Source organism: Polychytrium aggregatum (assembly GCF_025602895.1).
Source record: "Polychytrium aggregatum strain JEL109 chromosome Unknown BJ171scaffold_91, whole genome shotgun sequence".
NCBI classification, from domain to species: Eukaryota; Fungi; Chytridiomycota; class Chytridiomycetes; order Polychytriales; genus Polychytrium; species Polychytrium aggregatum.
The window spans coordinates 167,036-187,799 of NW_026516293.1; the positions used below are offsets into that span (position 1 = coordinate 167,036).

The 20,764-nt window shown below is 56.0% G+C and overlaps 6 protein-coding genes across 6 annotated transcripts; 3 read left to right on the forward strand and 3 right to left on the reverse strand.

Moving 5' to 3' along the window:
• Positions 1–286: 286 nt before the first annotated feature.
• On the reverse strand, positions 287–2,393 carry BJ171DRAFT_533818 (peptide methionine sulfoxide reductase MsrA). The gene is made up of 7 exons (XM_053112816.1): positions 2,272–2,393; positions 2,088–2,233; positions 1,848–1,949; positions 1,596–1,684; positions 1,169–1,376; positions 932–997; positions 287–709 (listed from the first exon to the last, which is right to left on the reverse strand). Exons 2-7 carry the CDS (start codon positions 2,139–2,141, stop codon positions 683–685), a joined length of 546 nt encoding a protein of 181 aa, XP_052962059.1. The 5' UTR covers positions 2,142–2,233; positions 2,272–2,393; the 3' UTR covers positions 287–682.
• Positions 2,394–2,869: 476 nt separating this feature from the next.
• On the forward strand, positions 2,870–3,806 carry BJ171DRAFT_533821 (uncharacterized protein). The gene is made up of 4 exons (XM_053112817.1): positions 2,870–3,060; positions 3,246–3,313; positions 3,427–3,544; positions 3,673–3,806. The coding sequence occupies exons 1-4, from the start codon at positions 3,026–3,028 to the stop codon at positions 3,728–3,730; spliced, it is 279 nt and encodes a 92-aa protein (XP_052962060.1). The 5' UTR covers positions 2,870–3,025; the 3' UTR covers positions 3,731–3,806.
• On the reverse strand, positions 3,807–5,640 carry BJ171DRAFT_533823 (SURF1 family-domain-containing protein). The gene is made up of 4 exons (XM_053112818.1): positions 5,029–5,640; positions 4,457–4,803; positions 4,272–4,355; positions 3,807–4,130 (listed from the first exon to the last, which is right to left on the reverse strand). The coding sequence occupies exons 1-4, from the start codon at positions 5,391–5,393 to the stop codon at positions 3,967–3,969; spliced, it is 960 nt and encodes a 319-aa protein (XP_052962061.1). The 5' UTR covers positions 5,394–5,640; the 3' UTR covers positions 3,807–3,966.
• Positions 5,641–5,735: 95 nt separating this feature from the next.
• On the reverse strand, positions 5,736–8,344 carry BJ171DRAFT_313991 (P-loop containing nucleoside triphosphate hydrolase protein). Its single transcript, XM_053107116.1, has 8 exons — positions 8,266–8,344; positions 7,645–7,719; positions 7,379–7,458; positions 7,086–7,123; positions 6,767–6,908; positions 6,557–6,684; positions 6,236–6,366; positions 5,736–6,113 (listed from the first exon to the last, which is right to left on the reverse strand). The coding sequence occupies exons 1-8, from the start codon at positions 8,297–8,299 to the stop codon at positions 6,100–6,102; spliced, it is 642 nt and encodes a 213-aa protein (XP_052962062.1). The 5' UTR covers positions 8,300–8,344; the 3' UTR covers positions 5,736–6,099.
• Positions 8,345–9,188: 844 nt separating this feature from the next.
• On the forward strand, positions 9,189–11,563 carry BJ171DRAFT_533829 (thioredoxin-like protein). Its single transcript, XM_053112819.1, has 8 exons — positions 9,189–9,452; positions 9,838–9,987; positions 10,113–10,147; positions 10,237–10,348; positions 10,618–10,637; positions 10,837–10,894; positions 11,054–11,096; positions 11,371–11,563. Exons 1-8 carry the CDS (start codon positions 9,277–9,279, stop codon positions 11,419–11,421), a joined length of 645 nt encoding a protein of 214 aa, XP_052962063.1. The 5' UTR covers positions 9,189–9,276; the 3' UTR covers positions 11,422–11,563.
• Positions 11,564–13,493: 1,930 nt separating this feature from the next.
• Positions 13,494–16,368, forward strand: BJ171DRAFT_589187 (kinase-like domain-containing protein; the record flags this gene model as incomplete). The annotated part of the gene is made up of 4 exons (XM_053114456.1): positions 13,494–13,613; positions 13,775–14,478; positions 14,567–15,319; positions 16,332–16,368. 4 exons carry the CDS (start codon positions 13,494–13,496, stop codon positions 16,366–16,368), a joined length of 1,614 nt encoding a protein of 537 aa, XP_052962064.1.
• Between the last annotated feature and the right edge of the window lie 4,396 nt (positions 16,369–20,764).

Consider the following 20,764-nt stretch of genomic DNA (forward strand, 5'->3'; position numbering starts at 1 on the left):
ATCAGGATGCAGCATCATTGGTCTCTGCATTCCTGGCCGCCTGATGATCGCAGGCGAGATCAGCATGCGGCAGCGAGCAGCCCCCAGCGGCTGTCGGCATTGGTGTCGCTCTGGGCATGGTCAGACAAGTCGCAACCCGCTGAGTACCATCCAAGATGCTTGGCCACCAACGAGGTCAACAATGATCGCTGCCAATAGCGAGCTGCTCAAGGAAGGGAACGCGTTCTTCAGCATCTCTTACATGGACTGGTGGCCATTTGTACCGGATTTCATTTGGTGATTGGAACGCTTCTCATTCATTTGCTCACAGATTCCGCTCGCTCTCAGTGGTGTTTGACGACTGGCTATCTCGAGATTCACAACAATATTGAGTGGATGTGGCCGATTCCTTCTCTCTGATGAACAGGATCGGGACACACCCCGACAGAATTTGCTGGACATGGCACCGATATTAGCAGTGCTGTTGGACGCGCTGGCCGAGTGTTCCATATGAGAAACCATCAATCCGCTATTTGCTGTAAATGAAGCGACTGCGTTTATTTGACGAGCACCGTTCAGGAGTTGTAATCGTCAGTTTTCGCTCTAGGTGCTGTTGAACACGGAGCGAACAGAGGCGAGCCCCATTGCATGACATGGTCAAAGTCTGGAAAGACGAGCGTCGAGGGCGGAGTCGATTCGGTGCCTACAGGCTGCTGTACTGACTCTTGATCTGCGTGAGGCGAGGAGCCAACCAATGTGGGGTTATTCGTGCAATTAGTCGAGTGCGGATGATGCTGTCTGTTCGCAGAGTTTGATTACGGCTGCGTGAAAACAGCGACAGCCTCAAGATGCCAACGGAATCGTTCATTGGGGTATGGCTCAAGTGGGACTTCCTCCCGTGCACTATCGATATCCCATGCTGTCGCTACAGCTTGTATTGCACTCTACTTACCCTCTCCCAGGTTCGCTCAAAGTGGCTGGGACACTCGTACCCGTCCGGGTTCTTGGTCAAGTACTCCTGTTGGAACCGAGTGTTGGTGTTATGTGAGCAGCGAGAGCGACAGAAAGAGCGACAGAAAGAGCGGCAAGCATCGGGTGTATTCAACGGCGTATAATGGAGGATGTCAACATGGAGCTTTGATGCGCTCCGAACGCATCTGAATACGACAAAGGTGGCCACTGAGGTTACCTGATGATATTCCTCCGCGGACCAGAAGGTGTGAAAGGGCTCGAGGGTGGTGGAGATCTTGTGATGGCCAAAGTACGGCTGGATCCTGTCGATCACACTTCTGGCGGTCTGCTCCTGGCTGGGGCTATGGAAGAGAATGCATGATCGATACTGGGTGCCAACATCACCGCCCTGACGGTTGAGGGTCGTGGGGTCATGCATACGGAAGCTGGGACGAAGCAACAGGATACCGTTATTCACCGGTTCGCAATAAATAGAACAAGCTCGACAAAGTCAGGCCAGAGAAGGGCAGATTGAGTATGCTAGGGGCCAGAAGGCTGTGTGCGAGGCAGCAGTGATGTCCAGTAAAGTTCAAGGCCGAGGCAAGACCATGGGCTGTGTTGGGTGTGAGCCGCTCTTGCATAGGACGGAATGCAGTGTTCCTTACAAGAAGTCGAGGATTGTTTCATAAGACAGGACCCTAGAATCGTATTCGATCTGGATAACTTCGGCATGGCCCGTCTGTCCTGTGCAAACCTGCGATAGCAACAGTGTCAAGACAAACTGTGAGCTGATGCACTGAGGGATAAACAGGCATCATTTGCGGATCTGCTTGGTCTGGGAGCGTATCTCGGAATCCAACGATGTAATCCAACGATGCATTCCGACGATGGAAGCCAGTGTTCAGCCGCAGACTCACCTGTCGGTATGAGGGGGTGGTTGCGACGCCGCCGGCATAGCCGACCTTTGCCGAGATCAAACCGGCGCCGGCAAACTTTCGGCGGAACGACTTTTCAACACCCTAGAGGGTTGACGGTGCCAGAACGAGTTGGGGAAGCAGAGGAGGCGACGGGTCAGTATGCTGCGACGAGGCATCTGTTCGGACCGGGCGGATGGACGGTACGATTGCAGAGCCGGAGTTGCAGTCATGCAGACTTGCCCAAAAGCATCCGGCTCCGAGGGTGGCCAGCTCAGTGGTAACAGGGGCAGCCATGACAGGGAAGGCTCGAGGAGGGAACGGCGATACAATGGGTGGAGACGGGCGATGGAATGGACGCAAGCGATCGAGGGAAAGCGAACGGGGAAAGCGAACGGGGAAAGCGAACGGGGAAGCGAACGGGGAACTGCGATGGAGGGAATTCAAATGCACGCCGGCGAGGCGCTCCAATCGCCGGACGGGGGAGCGGATGAATGACAAGCTCGCAGGCCGGCGATGGCGTCGACGGACGGACGAATGGGCAATGCGTTGGTCCGCGGGAGCGGTGCGGGCGTGGAGATGCAATGTGGATGGAGCAATTTGATGTGGATGTCATGATGATGATGATGATGATGTTACTTTATTCATGAGACACTACATTCCATGAACATGTCGTATGTGCTGAGATTGCGTCCAATGGAGATACATGCAATTCAACAGATCAATTTGACAACCTCCGAGTGAACACCACCGGTCGCTCTCCGGTCTCCACAATCGACATGCATACTGGTCTCGGAGTGCGGGCGGTGAATGGTGCTCTTGGACGCACTGGCGAATGGTCGTGGCCAGTGCGCGATAACATTGGGTAACAAAATATTCGACCAATGGTCAAAATCAAGGGTGTCCCGTTATTTGTTGGATAGACTGCAATAATCTCATCACATCGATAACATCACATCGATAACATCCCATGGATAACATCCCATCGATAACATCACATCGATGATATCACATCGATGATATCACATGGATATCGTCCTCGTCTGGCCCGCATTTGATTACCCGGCCCGCCTGGCTCTGTCCGGGTCCGTGGTCTTCAACCCGCCGCTGCCGCCCTTCTCCGTCTCTGTCCTCCTGCCTCCCCATCGCTCGCGCATCGCTGTCCCGCCCGACCCTCCACCATGGAAAGCGGTATCGACCAGGCTCTGGAGAGCATGTGCGTATGCTTTAACTGCCTGCCATCGTCGTCGTCGCTGTCGTCACCACTCGTCTGGCATTCGGCAAACTTGATTCCACGGGCTCTGTTTCAACTGCCTCTGCTCCTGCTCCGGCCTTGAATCGCCCGGCTGACCATCCGGATCCTTTCACGGTTTGATTGATTCGCCTATTCATGTCCTCCAGTCTTCAGTCCGAAGATCCTCGTCCATACGGCGTTCTCTTGGTCGATTCCGAAGGGCTTTGCCTGGGAGGTGAGCCACCGTTTCATTTTCACGTCAGCTTGGCTTGCTTGCTTGCTTCTCTTGGCTCACCCGGTCCGTCCCGCTATCCATCATCTTGGTCGATTCGTCTGGTCATCCACAAGCCAAAGGACAGGCTCCCCGTGCTGTTGCTCCGCAAGCCGCTTCGATCGCCTCCAGAGCCTCGCTGCTCTCGGGCTCGCCATCGGACAAGATCACCATTCGGATTGAGACCGAAACCTCGTAAGCAGCCTCTGTCCGTTTCGCCATTACTTGACCCTTGCAACGCTTTGCATTTCCCGTCATTGCGAGGCCACTTTTATCGCAGCACCCGATCTGGCTGGAGCTGACCTGCCTCCACTCCCTGCCAGCTCCATCACCATTCGTCCCGACCAGAACTTTACCCTGGCCCTGTTCAAGAGCAATTAGAGTCTTTCATCCACTGTATTCCCGGCGTCGGCTGCGCCCAGAGGTCGGGTACTGCGTTTGTGTCGTCCAATACACTTTATCGGATGCACAATGTGGTCGCAAGTACGGCTCACTGGTGAACCTGCCATGAGGGGCTGAGAGTATTCGCCATATTCTCCAGCATGCACCCGCATCCACCGGCATACCCTTCGCAAACAGTTTCCAGAGTCAGGACTGTGGGAGTTCGAGTGCGAACGTCACAGGCGCCGATACCTGAACTTGCCCTTGAGCGCCAAGGACGAAAACAGCGAAAGGCCGAACCAAGTGATGGCATAGGACAGGTGGTTGTTGCTCAAGTTGAATCCAGGCTGCTTGAGGATGGGATTACCTCTCTTCTCGAAAGGCTCATTCGAGGGAAGTCCTGCCACGCAAAGCGATTCCATGATGATGATTCAGTCGCCGGCACATCATTGGGCATCCAGGATAACAACAAGCTCGCCAATGCGGGAAGATTCGGCCACGAACGCTTTTCAGAAACGACGGCTCGTGGGGGGGGGCATACCGGCAATCATATCCACCAGAATCGCCTTGCTATCCGTCAAGTAAGCCACCAGTGGCAGGTCGATCCAGTACCACTCGTCTTTATCTGCAAGAAACGAACGGGGCGGCGCTCATTAGCAGTCGCGCCGGGCCCTGCTCTTCAGAATGAGTCTCCAAAGTCTGCGAAGGTGCCGGCAGCTCACTTACCAGGGACGTTCTTGGGCATGACGTCGCCGCTCTCGCCACTGCGCCGGATGCCTTCGATGGTCACCTTTCCAGGGACCTGGCCAAAGCTCGAGTTCGACAACTCCTTGGCCTCCTTTGGGATCCAGCCTCGATTGACGAGAATGCGTGGCCCGCCGTTCGAGATTTGGAAGGGCGTGAGGATGAAATAGCCTACAGGGTTTCGCCCGACGCCGCTTCCGGGCTGGTTGGGCAGCCGGACGAGACTGGCACCACGAGGGCCAATGAAGATCTCGTCGCCGTAACAAAACTCGCCAGCGAGGAGGAGGCGTTGATATTCCTGGTCGGCGCTCACGGCTTCGTCGAGCTGACTGGAATGGCGGGCCGATGTTGGTATTGCGGTGGTTGTTGCAGGGGATCAAGTATGAGGATGGACATTGGCCATTCGATCGGAGTGTGGTAAATGTTAGACATCAATCTGGAACATACACTCAGTCGAAGCCGAGGAGTTTATGCGATCGACAGTTGATCCAACCACACGGGCACGGCGTTGGCCGCTCGGGTGCCCCAGAACAAGAAACAGACGACTGCATTACGTGACGGGCTGGGCTTGATCTTTGAATCGGGCTTCAAGCGTCTGAATCAAGTCCAACTTCCACTGCAGGCGATAGACCTGCCAACAGCCAAGTCCAAAGGTGATAACCGGAAATATCCACAGCCACCCGCCGCTGGTGCGCGATGACGATGGAAAAGTGGAGGCCGATCGGATCTGTGCGGCCGCGGTGCTCGGTGGAGAGCCGGAGGCCCGAAGGACGGGGATGGTGGAGTCTCTAGCAACTCGGGATGGACGCAGCGGTCCGCAAGGCTGGTGGATCCAGCGTCGGTGCGATTGCAGACCGAGACTACCTCGAAGCGCCCGCGATGGAGCAGCAAGCGGGGCGGCCAGGATGGAAAGACGCATGGTGAACGGAGATGGATCAGCGGCCAGTGATCGCGATTGAGAGGCGAGATCGGGAAGCGGGAGGTGTGCCTGTGCGAAAGCTTGGCTGGCCTGGCGATGCCTGCGACTTGGGTGCCCAGTCCTCTGGTTTCAGCGGGAGGATGCAAGCGAACAAATGGGTCATGCAGCATTCACCGAACCCGCGCCACAGCCGGTCCAGCCAGCTTGTCAGCACGGACGATCGAAATGCATCAAATCGGTTGGAGATGAAGACAAGCCAAAGGCCCAGATATTGGTGCGATTGCCCGGACGGATGCCTGCACGACGGACAAACGCCACCATCAGCAACATCGGCAACGCTGATATTTTGAGGGAGAGGGGGGTGATTCGCTAGCTTGTATTTTCTTCAATCGACCGCCGGGAAGGTGGCCGAGGGAAGCCGTGACTGCAATAATAAAGGGGAATGCGCGGGGAAGAGAAGGGAAGAGAAGGGCAAAGCTCGTGCGGGGGAAGGGTCGATATATCAAAAGCAGATCGAAGGGGTGGAGGATAATTGAGGGCTCTAGTCTACAGCATCACACGGCTGTGGCTGATCCTTGCGACGAGACCGACGATCCCGGAGGGAGGACCAGTTGGTTGTCCACGGCGGCTGTGGACGGAGGAGGCGGATGATGGGCGCTTGAGCCTCGACGGACCGAGTGTGTGTTTCACGATAGATCAGATATATTTACAAGTCATCATCTACGGGGGGGAGCGAGACCCGGTTCCAGGAAGGGAAAGTGGTCAGTGAACATCGACAGAATAAAGCGTGCGACCAGCGATGGCATTCAGGGGGCGCGGCATAAGGGCTAACAGACACATACCATCGCCCTCGGGGACAGGAGCGGCAGCGGCCTCCTCGAGCTCGCGGTTGTAGGTGGCCAGGAGCTCGGGGTCGATGATGACTTCCGGAGGAGCAATAGCGGGAGCGGCAATGAACTCGAGGTTGGGGTTTCTGGGGGACGGGGAGGCAACAGAGGGTTTGGATGAGTCGGGAGCACACTGGTACAGTAACGCCGCAGACTCGACGAGAAGCAGTCGCTGGGCAGACGGCGAGGGCCGCTGGTCACTGACTCGACAGAACGTGGGCCACGCCAATCGCTACGTCGGGCTCCACGCGCGGGACGAGGGAGGGAGGGGCTTACCCAACGAGCTTGCGAGCCAGCCACAAGAAGGGCTTCTCAAAGTTGTAGTTGCTCTTAGCACTGATATCGTAGTACTGGAGGTTCTTCTTGCGGTGGAAGGTGATGGCCTTGGCCTTGACCTTTCGCTCCTGTTGTTGAGGCGCGTGTCAGAGAAGCAGCAAGGGAGAGCGAGGCGGGTGGAATGCCTCGAGCCGCTGGAAAGTGCCTTACCTTGATGTCGACCTTGTTGCCGCAGAGAACAATGGGGATGTTTTCGCAGACACGGACAAGATCACGGTGCCAGTTGGGGACGTTCTTGTAGGTGATACGAGCAGTGACATCGAACATGATGATGGCGCACTGTCCCTGAATGCTGGGAAGCGGCAGTCAGAATGCCGAGTCAGCAACGATCGGTGGTGCAGTCCAGGGGTCGAAAGGAAACGTCGCCAAGACGCGATGACGCTGGAAATAGCTGTGTTCGAAAGAGCCGCATCCAACAGCAAAATCCAAGCAGTCCTTGCAGACACAAAAGCGCGACCAGCGGACTTACTAGTAGCCATCACGGAGACCACCAAACTTTTCTTGACCCTAGAGCACCAGGTTAGAGAGGAAATGAGCAAAACTACCGCAGGATCGATGGCAAAATGCAGGACACGGCGGGACAGTGCTTGTTGGAGAAACAATAAACGGTGCACAGCCTCAATCGGTACTTACAGCACTGATCACATGCATGCCATTGGGAGAGACGATGGGTGGTTCGTGAAGCATGACCAAAAGCGTAGGGTATTAATGGCGCTGAGGGAGACAGAGATGCCGAGGACAGTCCGATCCGGGCCGAACTACGTACGTATCCCAGGTGTTGAACACAATGGTGCCAAAGTTGGTGTGGAAAGAGAGGGGGTGGACCTCGACACCAAGAGTAGCTGATTGTGCGAGGAGTTGTTGATCATGTTTGGATTAGAAAACCAGAGAGCTCGGCAAGGGATCGCAGCGCCACAGTGAATGGACGAGCCCAAGGGCCACAGGGGACATCCTGAGACGTTGCCATCGGGTGTTCTGGTGGAGAAACAGCAAACGGGTCAAGCATGGCCAAGAGCAAGCTGGCCTACCGATGTACTTCTTCTCGAATTCACCAGTCAAGTGGCGCTTGACGAAGGTGGTCTTGCCCGTTCCACCGTCACCGACTGCAAGGTTTGGGAATCCACCGAGGACGAACAGAGAGCCAGGGAGGTGTGGATGCAGCACGAGCGGGAGCCCACAGCGAGGATGGAAGATGGCAATGGATGCGTGAGTGTGTGATGCATGAGATACAGGTGATGAGAGCCGGCTCGGAGATGGACACCGAGACTGGGCCTGCATAATGCTCACGGTGGTGGTCGAGACCGCCGACGCTGCAAACACCTCCGGATCATCAACGAGCTTGAGCGATCAGTCGATCCTCCCGAGATCGATCGAAAAGCCAGCCCAGCCCAGAGCTGACCAGTCCCAGATGGCACCGAGGCCATGAAGACCAGGATATTCAGGCCGAATACAAGCAATAAACGGGCTCCAAGCATTGGAAAGGTCCAGGAGCAGCTTGCGATATTTGCCCAGCGAGCAACCGGACCGATCTCGGGTTCATGGGTGTTCGGGTTCTCGGGTCGGAGGCCGAATGACCGAGATGCAGCGAAGCGGCAGGACATGCTGTCCAAAGAGTGCCGGCAGAGCAAGAAAGACAGACAGAGACGTACCAAGGACGAGTTTGAAGGTAGGGATGTCAGCCATTTGTGCAGCACGGGTGATGGAGATGAGGAGGGCGATGGACGAAAGAGCAAGCGGCCAAGTCGAGGACGGACAGCGGCACTAAAAGAGGCGAGGTCGAAAGCGAGATGCGGGCGAGACCAGAGCGAGACGCGGGACGAGAGGGGCCGGTCTCGCTCGGCGAGAAACCGAGGCGCCGAGAGGACAGCGAACAGCGACGAGAACAGCGGGAGCAGCGACGGGAACCGTGCTGGAAACAAGAAGCCGGTGGCGAGAACAGGATGCATGCGGTGGGTTGAATCGAGAAGGAGGCCAAGTCAGTAGCAACAGGAGGCCGCAGGAACGAGGGCGATTCGCCGTGGCCTCACACTCGAGCTGCTGCATGCTCGGGCAGTCTGCGGTGCAGATCCAGTATGGCCGCAGGATGCGATACGACAACCAATTATCAAAAGGTGGCCATAGAGCATAATATGCCGCATGACATCCAGACGCGCTATATATCCAGCTGTCATGCCACACCAAGACATGATCCATTCCCACCCATTTGCCGTCTCGTCTGTCCTCTGTCCTCTGTCGTCTCGTCTGTCGTCTCGCCTGGCGCCTCGGGCACCCTCTCGCCCGCCATCTCGCTTTGCGACCGAGAGCGTCGCGGCTATGCCAGTCCAGAAGAGAGATCTCGCGAAAAAAATTGCTGGTCATGAGAAAAAAAAAATAGGGCTGGGGCTGGGGCTGGGGCTTGCGCCGGCGTCGCACACGCGCCCTGGCTGGCGCGATTCATATGCCCCGAAACGATCAGCTGCGCACCGCATTCGATCCAGAACGCCCGCCCACGTGCCGGGTGGGCGCCCGGGCGGCGCCGCCGGGGCTCGCTCTCTCTCCTGGCTGCTGCCGAAAACCGGTCTCCTGGCAGGTTGGCACTCGTCTCCTGGCTGGCTGCTCGTCTCCCTGCTGCTCGAGATCCGCTTCTTGCTGCGACACTGCCTCGCCATCCTTCTGCACCAATGCCCCGTCTCTTCTCGCTCCTCATATGGGTTTCCCTGTGCTGGTTCGCGCTTGCCGCGGCCGCCTCCCGCTCTGGCCCCGTCCCCTCAAACCTCTTCCCAGACTCCAAAGTGGTCCAGGTCGATGACAGCTCCCTGGATGATTTGCTCACTTCCGGGGAGTGGCTCGTGGAATTGTACGTACTCTCAGTCTCTGACCCGATAATGCGGCCTCACCCTCTGGAGTCATTATTCCTCCTCCCACCTTGCCAGGGGACTCGCCTTCCCACGACACATAGAACTGGTCGGGATAATCCCAGAGACCGCGGAGGCTTATGATCGCAATCGCGACCGTTGGTGGCATTGATTTGATGTGGGCCAGCCACTTTCAATGATCGCGACTCCCGACTCGTACCCGACGCTGCCACCAATCGGACCAGAACACCCGTTGAGATTCGCAGCTAGAATCGCTGACTCTTCAGCAAGAGCAAGCATCCCGCCGATAGCTGTCGTTCCAGAATCCAGTCGGCTTTCCCACTCTCTGATGAACTCACCGTCATCGCTCCCTCTCTCTGTCGCTAGTTACGCCCCATGGTGTCTCTACTGCAAGCAGGTCTCGAGTGAATTTGAAATTGCTGCGGAGGAAGCCGAGTCTCGATTCCCCAACCTCCGAATCGCCCGCGTCAACATCGACAATAGTCCTCGTGCCACTGTCCGCTTCCAGCTCTCCAGGTGCGAGCTCGAGGGCATTGCACCAAAGGCTTGAATATCGACACGGCCTGCCACCGAGTTGACGCCAAAGCCTTCGCCCACCTGAACGCGGTGTCTCATCTGAACTGTCGCCATTATATTCGCAGGTTGCCATCTTATTACTATATTTCGGACAAATCAGGTATGCTTGTCCATCTGTCATCGGCAGTGGTATTTCGATCTGAAACCTGGGCCAGGCTCGCCAACATCTAAATCGGATGCTTGTTCAAGTGCGATATGTGGAGTTCAAGCCCCGCGCATCGGAAATCCTTGAATTCCTGGAAGCTGAAGAATGGAAATCGATCGAGCCTTATTCAGAAATTTTCGCGCCGTTCTCGCCAGTGTACGTCAGCATGATCATTTCGTTTGTAATCGCCACCCTGATCAGAGCTAAGCACTCGACCGTTGGGTTATAGTGCTGCGTAAACAGCAAGCCCAGCTCTGCCAAGGATGATCTGTGCCATCCTGCCACGATTAAGTGCAGATCCGTCCCATCGGCCAGTCAGATGTGTGTGCTTGATCCGGTCGACTGCGGCAGGGTCATTCGCTTCGTACGGAATTCGATACCACTATCAGGTTGACTAACAGCTCTGTATGATGCCCGGAAAACAGGATGCAGATTGTGGGATATGGTAAGGAGATTGTGAATGGTGACCCTTGATCAGCTAGATCGTCCCTGGACCAAGGAGGGTTGGGCAAGGGGCTCGTTATGATACACTCGCTCGCGCTAGCCCTATGGGGCAATACGGAGCCACGGGCACCCCGTGTTTGACTGTCGGCGGAGTCAAGGTACTTGCTGACTGTGGTTGCTCCCTACCTTGTCGAGAACAGTTGGTAGCTTTGGATCGTACCTTGTCGTCGGCTTCAACAGCATTACCAAGGTTGTCCCGTAAGTATCAGTATGGAGGGGCTTGCCACTGAAGCACAAGGCGGGCCGGACAGACCCTTCTCGTGAGATCTGTCGGCTCAGGATGTTAGGAAGTGCAGCGAACCACGGAGAAGGACAGTCTTTCTTATTTCTGGATTAATTTACTTCCTATACTTTCAGTGCCTGGGTTGTGGTCTCGGGCTTGGCTTTCTCGGTCTTCTCGGTGAGTTGGATTGGATTCGGCGATCAGATACGAATGTCGCTCGGATGCGCTCACTTTCGGCCGTGGATAGTCGAATGGAAAGCGAAAACTGAGCCAAATCTGGAACTGAGCAAAGCATCATTGGAGCCGGACCCGAAGGGCTCGTGATGCACACTGAGACACACATGCGAAAGAGCTCGTACAGCCATCGGAGCCACTGGTGGCGGACCTGCGCCAAGCGGATACGGATGACAATGTGACGGGTGCTTACCTTCCAACCCGGTTTTCGAACCAGTTCCTCTCCTTGGGCGCACAGGCTGCATCTCGAAAAGCCAAGTCAGCTTAGATGATATAGATGGGATGTGCCAATGTATACCGGGTTTGTTGAACTGGATAGTCTACCACTTACAGAAAGAAACGGGGAAGCCTGTATCGAGCCAGGATAGTTGATTTTTCTGGAACCTGAATACACCCACCCACTCATCGCATTCATGACCAAGCAAGTATGTCCAAGGAGACCGAAGTGGTATTTGCCTTTGGAAATGCCTTCTGGAAGCAAGGGTGGGATGTGCATCCAGTCCCAGGAGACTCAGGTTCGCCAAGTACTTTGAGCAATACATCCACCACCAGAGAGACGTCCAGGTGTGCTCACATTGTCGGGATGCCAAGGTCGAGTATCTTGATATCGAGAAACCATGAAGCTGTCCAGATGGTCGAGTAAAGGCACCACACTCCCACATCGGGTGCATCCTTCACACTCCCACATCGAGACATCAATGCCAGTCGTTCGTCGCCACAGGACACCGACCGAGTGTATTCAAGACCATGCTCCCCAAGCCAGCGAAAACAAAGAGATTGCCAACCAGGACGGGAATCAATCGCATGTCTTGCCCAATGGAGCCTATGAATCAGTAGACTGCCCCGCTTATAGATTGACTGCGTGCACAACTCATGAAAGTCGAAGCTGAATCGAACACGGAATCAAATTGAATCGAGTCCAGCAAGCGGTATTGTCCCATGGCCGATGATGGACTGGTGTTGATGATGGCTCTGGCGCCCTATCGGCCAAAACTTAGCTCTGTGATTATGGGATTGAATGTGGATATGTTGCTCATCAGCGGGGCTTGTGGGCTCGTGTGGCCAACCTCAGGCGTCCTTCATCGCCTCGATGGCCTAGAATTCAGCGCATGGCTCTGCCATGTCAATATGCTGCAGCTCCAACGGTCTGGAGTGACGAAACGTGGAGCCGGGGGGAATACTTGCACACCATCCCAAAGTGCTCGTCTGCGAAACAGTATCTCCCAGCCCACATGTTCACGAGACACTTGATGTCTCCCATGCTTGGCAACAATTTCGCAATGGTGACCACCATGGACTCTCCAAACGAGCCGCTGTGACCCTCTATCTCAGTGGGGTCACAGTGTAGCCACGAACAACTGCACCACCTACATCCCCTTCAATCGTGCCGACAATCCGATCGCCGTCGTGGTCATCCTGTTGTGCTGGTGGATGCTGAAAATCGTTGGTCGAAAGTGCTCCCACAAGCAATCCCAGCCACACCATCTCAACCAAGATATGTTGCATGCACAGACAATGTCGTTAGCTCAGGATGTCCCTGCGATTGGTGTGGAATTGAAGGCGCTTTCGGAATCGCCAACACCCAGCATCATCCCATAGCACTCTCATCGACTCTCATTTTCGATCAGTTTCCCTCCCTTTCGTGGTCCATTCTGCCCCGCTGGAGAAACCAATTTGCACTAATTATACATTGTCGAGTCGTTCCGGGAGGCCGGCAATGGTAGCAGCACGTCCTACCTTCACTGATTTCAATCGTTCGATGGCATAGTGGTGCCGATTGCCACCAACCTGTTTGCTCATTCTGCTATGCGGGTCCATGAACGATCCCACTGACCGACGGCTTGCTGTTGATCTCCGCTATCCAGCATGCACCTCATCCGATTTCCTCTCCCAGATCTGCGCTTCCGGTCAGCCACCAGTTAGGAATCAACACTAACCAACAAAGCACCGTCACCCATGCGTTCGCCGTTCTGCACGCGATTATTTAGTGTGAGAAACACCAAGCCAGTATAACTTCCACGAGATCAAGTTCAACGACATATTTGTGGAGTGGGTCGTCGAATTCTAGCGCGTCCTGGGCAAATGACATGATAATTCCAAAGAAGAAGACGAGACCGCTCTCTCCAAACCAAGGTCGGCTGATGCCCACACAGCCAGCTGTCATTCCGGGTGTCAAGTGTCTCGTCCTGGTGTGCAACACAAGCGGCTGTTCACCGCCACATCGGCATCAACCCCAGTTGAAACAGGGGCTGACCACGGAGACGATCCTGAGATTCCTCTCTCCTGCACATCCACCGGCCGCGCCATTGCATATCCCTCTCCCAGGATTGATTCCCAACCATGCCTGTTCTTGAAATCGCCATTGTCGTCAGCGGCATCGCTGCCCTGGTCCACCATTCCGGTGGCTCCTTCCAAGGCCTCGTCCAAGCCGCCAAGGCCCTCTTCACCGCCGTCCAGCAGGTGGAGGAGAATCAAAAGTCGTGGGCCTTCCTGGCCAGTCGTTCCCGCTGACATTTTGTTCACCCTCTCCCGGTCTCGGACAGATGCCCGTGGATTCGCCGAGCAAGCGGACAGGCTGACTGTCTTCTTCAATACCATCCTTCGAATTCCATTTTAACGAGGTTCAGTCCCTCCACAAGGTCCAGCGGGTCTTCAAATCGGACAAGATCCGCCGCCAAATCGAGCAGTACTGCCATGAGCTCGAGTCCCTCTGGCAAAATGTCGTTCTGGCACTCGCCATCGACAGCAACAACCGGCTCAACGAAGCCGAGCTCAGGCATGCCCTGAGGCAAGACGAAGACTTGGCCGAGACACAGATCAACGAGCTTGTTGCGATGATGCAGCAGAACCACAGTCTCGTCATGCAGAGACTTGACATTCTTGTCAGCGGCCAGCAAGACTGGCAGCAGCGCCAGGCAGTCACCGCCCTTCAGAAACTCCGGGACGACAGCTCCACCAATGCCGTCCTGAAAGACAGGACGATCGTTCCCCTCCTAGAATCACTGCAAGATGCATCCCCTGTCGCCAAATCCGTCCAAGTAGAAGACTGGCGAATCTTCCCCGAATCTATCACCAACTGGTCCGCCAAGCCCATCTGCTCTGGTGGCTTCGGTGATGTCTACACTGCCACATACTTTGGAACCCGTGTTGCCGTGAAGCAACTCAGGTGCAGCTGCCTCGAACAAGAGATTGGCGAGTTTCGAAGAGAGATTCGGGTATGGCATCAACTGAGCCACAACCACATCCTGCCCCTCCGCGGCGCCTGCGACACTGTAGAGAAGCTCTTCATGGTCTCGCCCTTCATGGAAAACAGCACCCTCAAATCGTACTTGGGCGGGCCCGTCCGTCGCCCCCCTGGCCGAGAAGCTCCGCTTGATGAGCGAAGTCGCTTCGGGCATGGCGTATCTCCACAGCAAGAGCATCATCCATGCAGATCTCAAATCGTTGAATGTGCTCATTGGACCAAGCTTTGAAGCTCTGATTTGTGATTTTGGGCTTGCCCGCACCAAGAGTGCCACATCATCTTCGACCGCCCGCGACCCAGCCCTGTATATTGGGGGAACCTTGATGTACAAGGCACCCGAGATGCTATCCTTCAAAAAGCCAAAGGGTGCCTCCGCCGCCACCGATGTCTACGCCTTTGGAATTCTCTGCTGCGAGGCCCTCATGGACTGTCTCCCCATATTCTTGGCCGCCGACGGAGACGTGATGGCTCCCGATGTGGTCGTGGTCGCAGTCTTACAAGGATTCCGCCCTGCCATTCCTGAGGGGACCCCTGAAGCAGCATGCACAACTATTGGGGACTGCTGGCACCAGGATCCAGCCAAACGCCCGCCCTTTGATGAGGTGTTCAGTCGACTGGCCGTCCTCAAACCAACAGTCGATCTTGATCGGCAGGTCACGCCGAATGAACACAGGTACACCCCCCTGCCCTTGGAGCCCCAACACGACTCTGGATTTGCAAGCCGTGCATCGTCCAATATCCTCACTGAGGGTGTCCGCCGTCTCGAATTGGAAACCTCCCTCGAGAACCCAGGTGACGGAATGGAAGAAGACCCCAACTGGCAGGCAGCCCTTCGCGGCCATGCGTGGGCGCAATTGGAGATCGGGAATGCCTACGCTGCAGGCAGCCGTGCCAGCCAGAACTGGTCCATGGCATACAGATGGTACACCAAAGCGGCTAATCAAGGAAATGGAGAGGCTCAGTTGCAGCTCGGCTGTTGCTATCAGTATGGGAGAGGCGTGACCAAAAACATCGATGTAGCTCGTTACTGGTTCAAAAGAGCGGCAGGCCAGGGTCACGAAGGGGCTCGAAGGGCACTCGATCGCCTATGATCACCGTATCAATTGATTCTGCCACCAACCGCCGAGGATGAATTCTATAGAATTGCAAGGGCTGAATAAAGGATAGCGAGGGGCATTTAATGTGCCAGTTAATGAGATCCAAGAAGCGGGATTCAGAGCCCAGAGGCCATTTGTGGGCTGACGCAATACTGAGAGCACAATGTCAATATTATCGCATTGGGTCCCGCGCGACCGGCCTTTGACGAAAGGGTCACGATATACAAGGAAAGGGATTGTGGCAATAGGGAGGAGGAAATGTTCCAGAGGAGGGATGGGATCATATTGAAAGAGGAGGGAGGTATTTGACTTGGTGATTATCTCTTCTGGTCCCTGAGTACTTCAATTCCCTCAGCGGTCAAATGACGGTACCATCGAGCTCAGTTGGAGATGAGTCACGCGAGGTCTCTGTGACAGTACAAGAAGGGATGCGGCACAGGGCGGGGAAAGGCAGGGATGGACAGTGCAAGGCGACTGAAACGGACGACTGAGTTCGGGAAGTACCTCGCTGCTTATACGGAGCCGAACTCGCGAAGAAACACGGTGACAGAACCGATCGCAGGAGCACAATACGGTGGTGAGTCATGGTTTGTTGATTCGAAGAGCACAGGACGGTATTGGAAGCACAATCTCTACGGTAACATGGGGTGAATTCTCCAGGGAATACCATATGTAATTCGAGTGTGGGGAACAAACCCACTTGACATAAAACCGGGATGATCCATCGGCCGCTATCTGGTCCATCATGGCCATCTCCGCTTCGTGTAACTGAGAGTAGGATTGTCCGTGCGGGTCTGTGGATGATGTGGCGAGGTAGCTTGGCCCCCCAAACAACAGGATGGAACTTGTTTCAGGCGCCAAGTTCAACGAGTAGCTGAATGGAGTGGGTATGGAACTGAGCAGGCCTGGGTAGAGGCGAGGACATGACAAAAAGGGTGGCAAATTCAGATGGCAAGGAGAAAAGCGGAAGACGATCGGGGCAAGCTGGGTTAAACGGCATTGTTTGCCTGCTGGTTTATTGAGGCCAAACAACAGGCAGCTTTTATCTGCACTGGCGGGCGTCCCGGCGAGTGCCTGCGGAAGGCAAACGGGTGGGGCGCAGTACAGCTTGGTGCTGGAAGCTTCTCCAGCCCTCCGTGCTGCGCTCTGTAGCACGTTCCGTTACATCACCTCCCTCTCAAGTCCTCCCCCTACGCTCTCAGCACGATGTTGATAAAGTTGTCCGTGGTGTTTGTCTGGATAGCGTTCATGAAACGCTCGGACGACATCCGGGGCATTTGTGCAATTCTCCTCAGGTTCCCACGCGTCTACCTCTCTTGCGTGCATCCAAAATGCTCTCCACTTCGTACTCTTCATGGTCTTCAATCACGATGGGTGGTGGAGGGGCAACTGTTCTTCCTGGAATCGTGTTCGCATGTACTGGCTCGAGGAGCGAGACATGGAACACCGGGTGGACCTTGGCCATCGACTTTGGCATCTGGAGGCGATATGCGACTTCGTTGATACACTCGATGACCTCGAAGGGGCCCAATCGTTTCCAAGCCAATGTGTCACATGGTCTCTGGGTCCTGATGTTGCGCCTCGATAACCATACCTTGGACCCCACAAGAATGTTAATGGCCTTGCGGTGTCGGTCGGCGTAGCGCTTTTGCTTCTCTTGGGCTCCACGAAGGTGCTGTTTGAGGTCGTCGAGCACCTGCTCGAGATGCTGGACGTGTTCCACAGCTGCCGGAATCTTAGATTGTGTTATGGTCTTGAAGTCGCACACCGGATGGAATCCATGGTTTGCATCGAACGGGGTCGTTTTGGTGCTCGCATGCACCGAGTTGTTATATGCGAACTCCGCCAAGGGGAGATGTGATGCCCAGTCATCCTGTTGATAACCGCAGCAGCAGCGTAGGAGCGACTCGAGGACGCTGTTGACTCTCTCTGACTGTCCGTCATCCTCGGAGTGATAGGCACTCGACAGATCGACTGGCGTTCCCAGGAGCTCGTGAAATCGTTTCCAGGAGGCTGACTTGAACTGGGGGCCTCGGTCCGAGACGATGGATCTCGGGGCCCGTGCTCCCAGAACACAGTGTCGACGAAGAGCTTGGCTGTCTCTTCGGCTGTAATTGCGATGTTGCAGGCGCGGAAGTGGGCCATCGTTGTCAGTCGATCGACAAAGACCACGATGGCGTCGTAACCCTCGGATTTCGGCAATTCGACGATGAAATCCATGGACACTTCACTCCATGGTGCTTCTGGGATCGGGAGTGGCTTCAGTAACCCGTAGGGTGTGTGTCGGACCGGCTTGGCGCGACAACACACCTCGCATGACTTGAAGCAGTTGCCCACTATTTGGTGCATCCTGGGAAACCAGTAGTTTCGCGTGATCAGCTCGATGGTTTTTTCCCTCCCAAAATGCCCCCGCGGTCTTCGAGCCATGACAATCTCGGAGGACTTCGAGCTGAAGCTCCGTTGTTGGGATGTACAGCAATTCGTCGCGGTAGAGGAGGCCATCGACAGACTTGTGTAGGAGATGGTATCTCCGACGCTGTGCTGCGCGTACTGCGCGTACTGCGCGGCGCAGTGGGTCGTGACCTGTGCTGCGCTTTGCGTTTTCACGCACCGCAGGCAGGCCACCGCAGGGTATACCTGCGGGTTGCCCCCGTTCCCCCCGTTTGTCTGGAGTTCGGTTTTATCGTGAATAAACGTAAGTGCTCCCCGAGCTCACCCGTCCGCTAGAGTAGCCTAGCACCGCCCTGTTCTGCCCCGTCCTGTCTTGTCTTGTACCCCCTCCCTCCCCGTCTTGCCCCAACGTCCCAGTAGTGGACGTTACATGGTAGCATCGGAAATCCTCGTCTTGTTTTCGTCCTGTTTGTCCTCTTTCTAGATCCTCAAGCTGGATCCCGCCTCTCTTGCCGACCGACTCTCCTCTCTGTCCCTGGAGCCTGCCCCTGCCATGAGCAACCCCCGCCCACTTCCGGAAGCCTTCCTCAAGACCTTCCGTGCCCCAGTGTTTACTGGGAAGAGCCGCTCCTCCTCGGTGGAGGACTGGCTGCAGCAACTCGAGGACTACCTCGATGCTGCCCAAGTCGCCCCCACCCACCACATCGTCGCCGCCAAGCTCTGCTTAAAGGACCAGGCGTACCGTTGGTACCGCCGCCAAGGGTTCGACGAGCAGAGCGAAGGTGTGTTTGACGACTTCAAGGACCGCCTCCGTCGCCGCTTCGGCAGCCCCAATGCTGAACTCATTGCCCGTGACAAGCTATACTCTCTCGTGCAGCGTGGTTCTGTGACCCGCTACATCGAGGAGTTTGAAGACCTCTCCTCCCAGATTGAGGAGCTGGGCTCTGCTGATGCGATGTACCTCTTCCAGAAGGGCCTCAAGCCCAAGATCAGAGAGTACATCGCCAGCAACCCTGATGCCCGCAAGTCCCTGGACGTGATGATGGACGTTGCCGAGAACCTCGACAACGTCCAGTACCATGGCCGCCAGTTCTACCCGCAGCTGGCAGGCGGCCATCGGTCTCATCACGTCCCAGCCCGTCCGCCTCGCCCGGCCCCGCCCGCAAGACCCATGCCTGAGCCCATGGACGTTGACGTCAACGCCATGGAGGCTCGTGGCCCTCCCCGCTCCCGGTTCCAGCAAGCTGCCACTGTCTCCCCCAAGGACAGACAGAAGCAGGAGGACCTCCGCCATGGTTCCTGCTTCTTCTGTCACCGACCGGGACACCAGGCCAAGGAGTGCCCCATGAAGTCGGGAAACGGCCGACCCTACTAGGTGGCTCTGGAGCCCTAGTAGGAGACCAACGCCGTGGATTGCTCAATGCAGTCCACGCGTCTCCAGAGGAAGTTCACCTCGCCCCCTCCCCCGAAGGAGAAACAAACCAAGTGTTGTGCGTCGTGCGAGAGGTGCATGGTGGCGCAAGCCGCCTGCCTCTCCACGAACGTGAAGAGAAAACCAAAATTGAAAACCAAAACAAAAAAGAAAATCAAGAACCCTTGAGGGACAGGACCGCCTGTGCCCTCACCCCTGTCAAGTCGTGTGTGTCGGATGCTTCCGACATGTGTCCGCAAGCCGTGGACGTCGTGTGCAATGGCGTGCTGACGCCGCAGGCCCCCGCAATGGCCGAACCCTATCCAAAATGTCCGAGTGGCCGTGATGAAGCCAACCAAGACCAAGTGTCGCCCGTTCCCCCAAGTCAAGTCATGGTGCAGGAGGCTGTGCAGGAGGACCATGAAGAGTCCCTGCTGTACCTCCCTGCCACCGTCCAAGGTCACACCGTCCGAATGATGGTGGACTCTGGAGCAAGCTGCAACTTTGTCAGCAGACGCTTGCTCCAGGAGCTCAACATACATGCAACCAAGAAGAAGTCGCCGATGAGTGTGGCGCTTGCAGACGATCGTGTGCAGCAGTGCACACACCAAGTGGTCCTGCGAGTGGCCCTCCATCCCAAGTACCATCCTGTCCTGTTGTTCCAAGTGATCGACACCAAGTTCGATGCCATCCTCGGCATGAGCTGGCTTGCTCGTGCCGAGCCGACTCCAGTCGTCGACTGGAAAGGCCGCACTGTCCGTGTTGGCCCTGACATTGTCCTGCAGGGCATGGCCTCACCCAACATGCCACCTCTCCTCTCAGCCATGCAATTCAAGAGGCTGATCAAGAAGGACACGTCGTTCCTCTGTGTCGTGCGTGAGGTCGACGACACCGACCAAGCCGGTCCCGGTCCCCCGCCTGTGGTGACCAAGCTGCTCGACGAGTACAAGGACGTATTCCCCGACCAGTTGCCACAATGCCTGCCACCCCAACGCACCGTCGATCATCGCATCGACATCGAACCAGGCTCGTCGCCTCCGTCAAGACCGACGTACCAACTGTCGCTGACGGAGATGGACGAACTCAAGCGCCAGTTGGATGACCTCCTCGCCCATGGGTTCATCCGCCCGAGCCAGTCACCGTATGGTGCACCAGTGCTCTTTGTCAAGAAGAAAGAAGGTGATCTCAGGATGTGCGTCGACTATCGCGCACTAAACAAACAGACCATCAAGAACACCTACCCGTTGCCCAGGATCGACGAGTTGATGGATCGTCTGAGTGGAGCAAAGGTCTTTAGCAAGATAGACCTCCGCTCAGGCTACCATCAGATCCGCATCCACGAGGATGATGTCCACAAGACCGCCTTCAGGACTCGCTACGGACTGTACGAGTTCCTAGTGCTGCCGTTCGGATTGACGAACGCACCTGCCACGTTCATGCAGCTGATGAACGATGTGTTCCGCCAAGA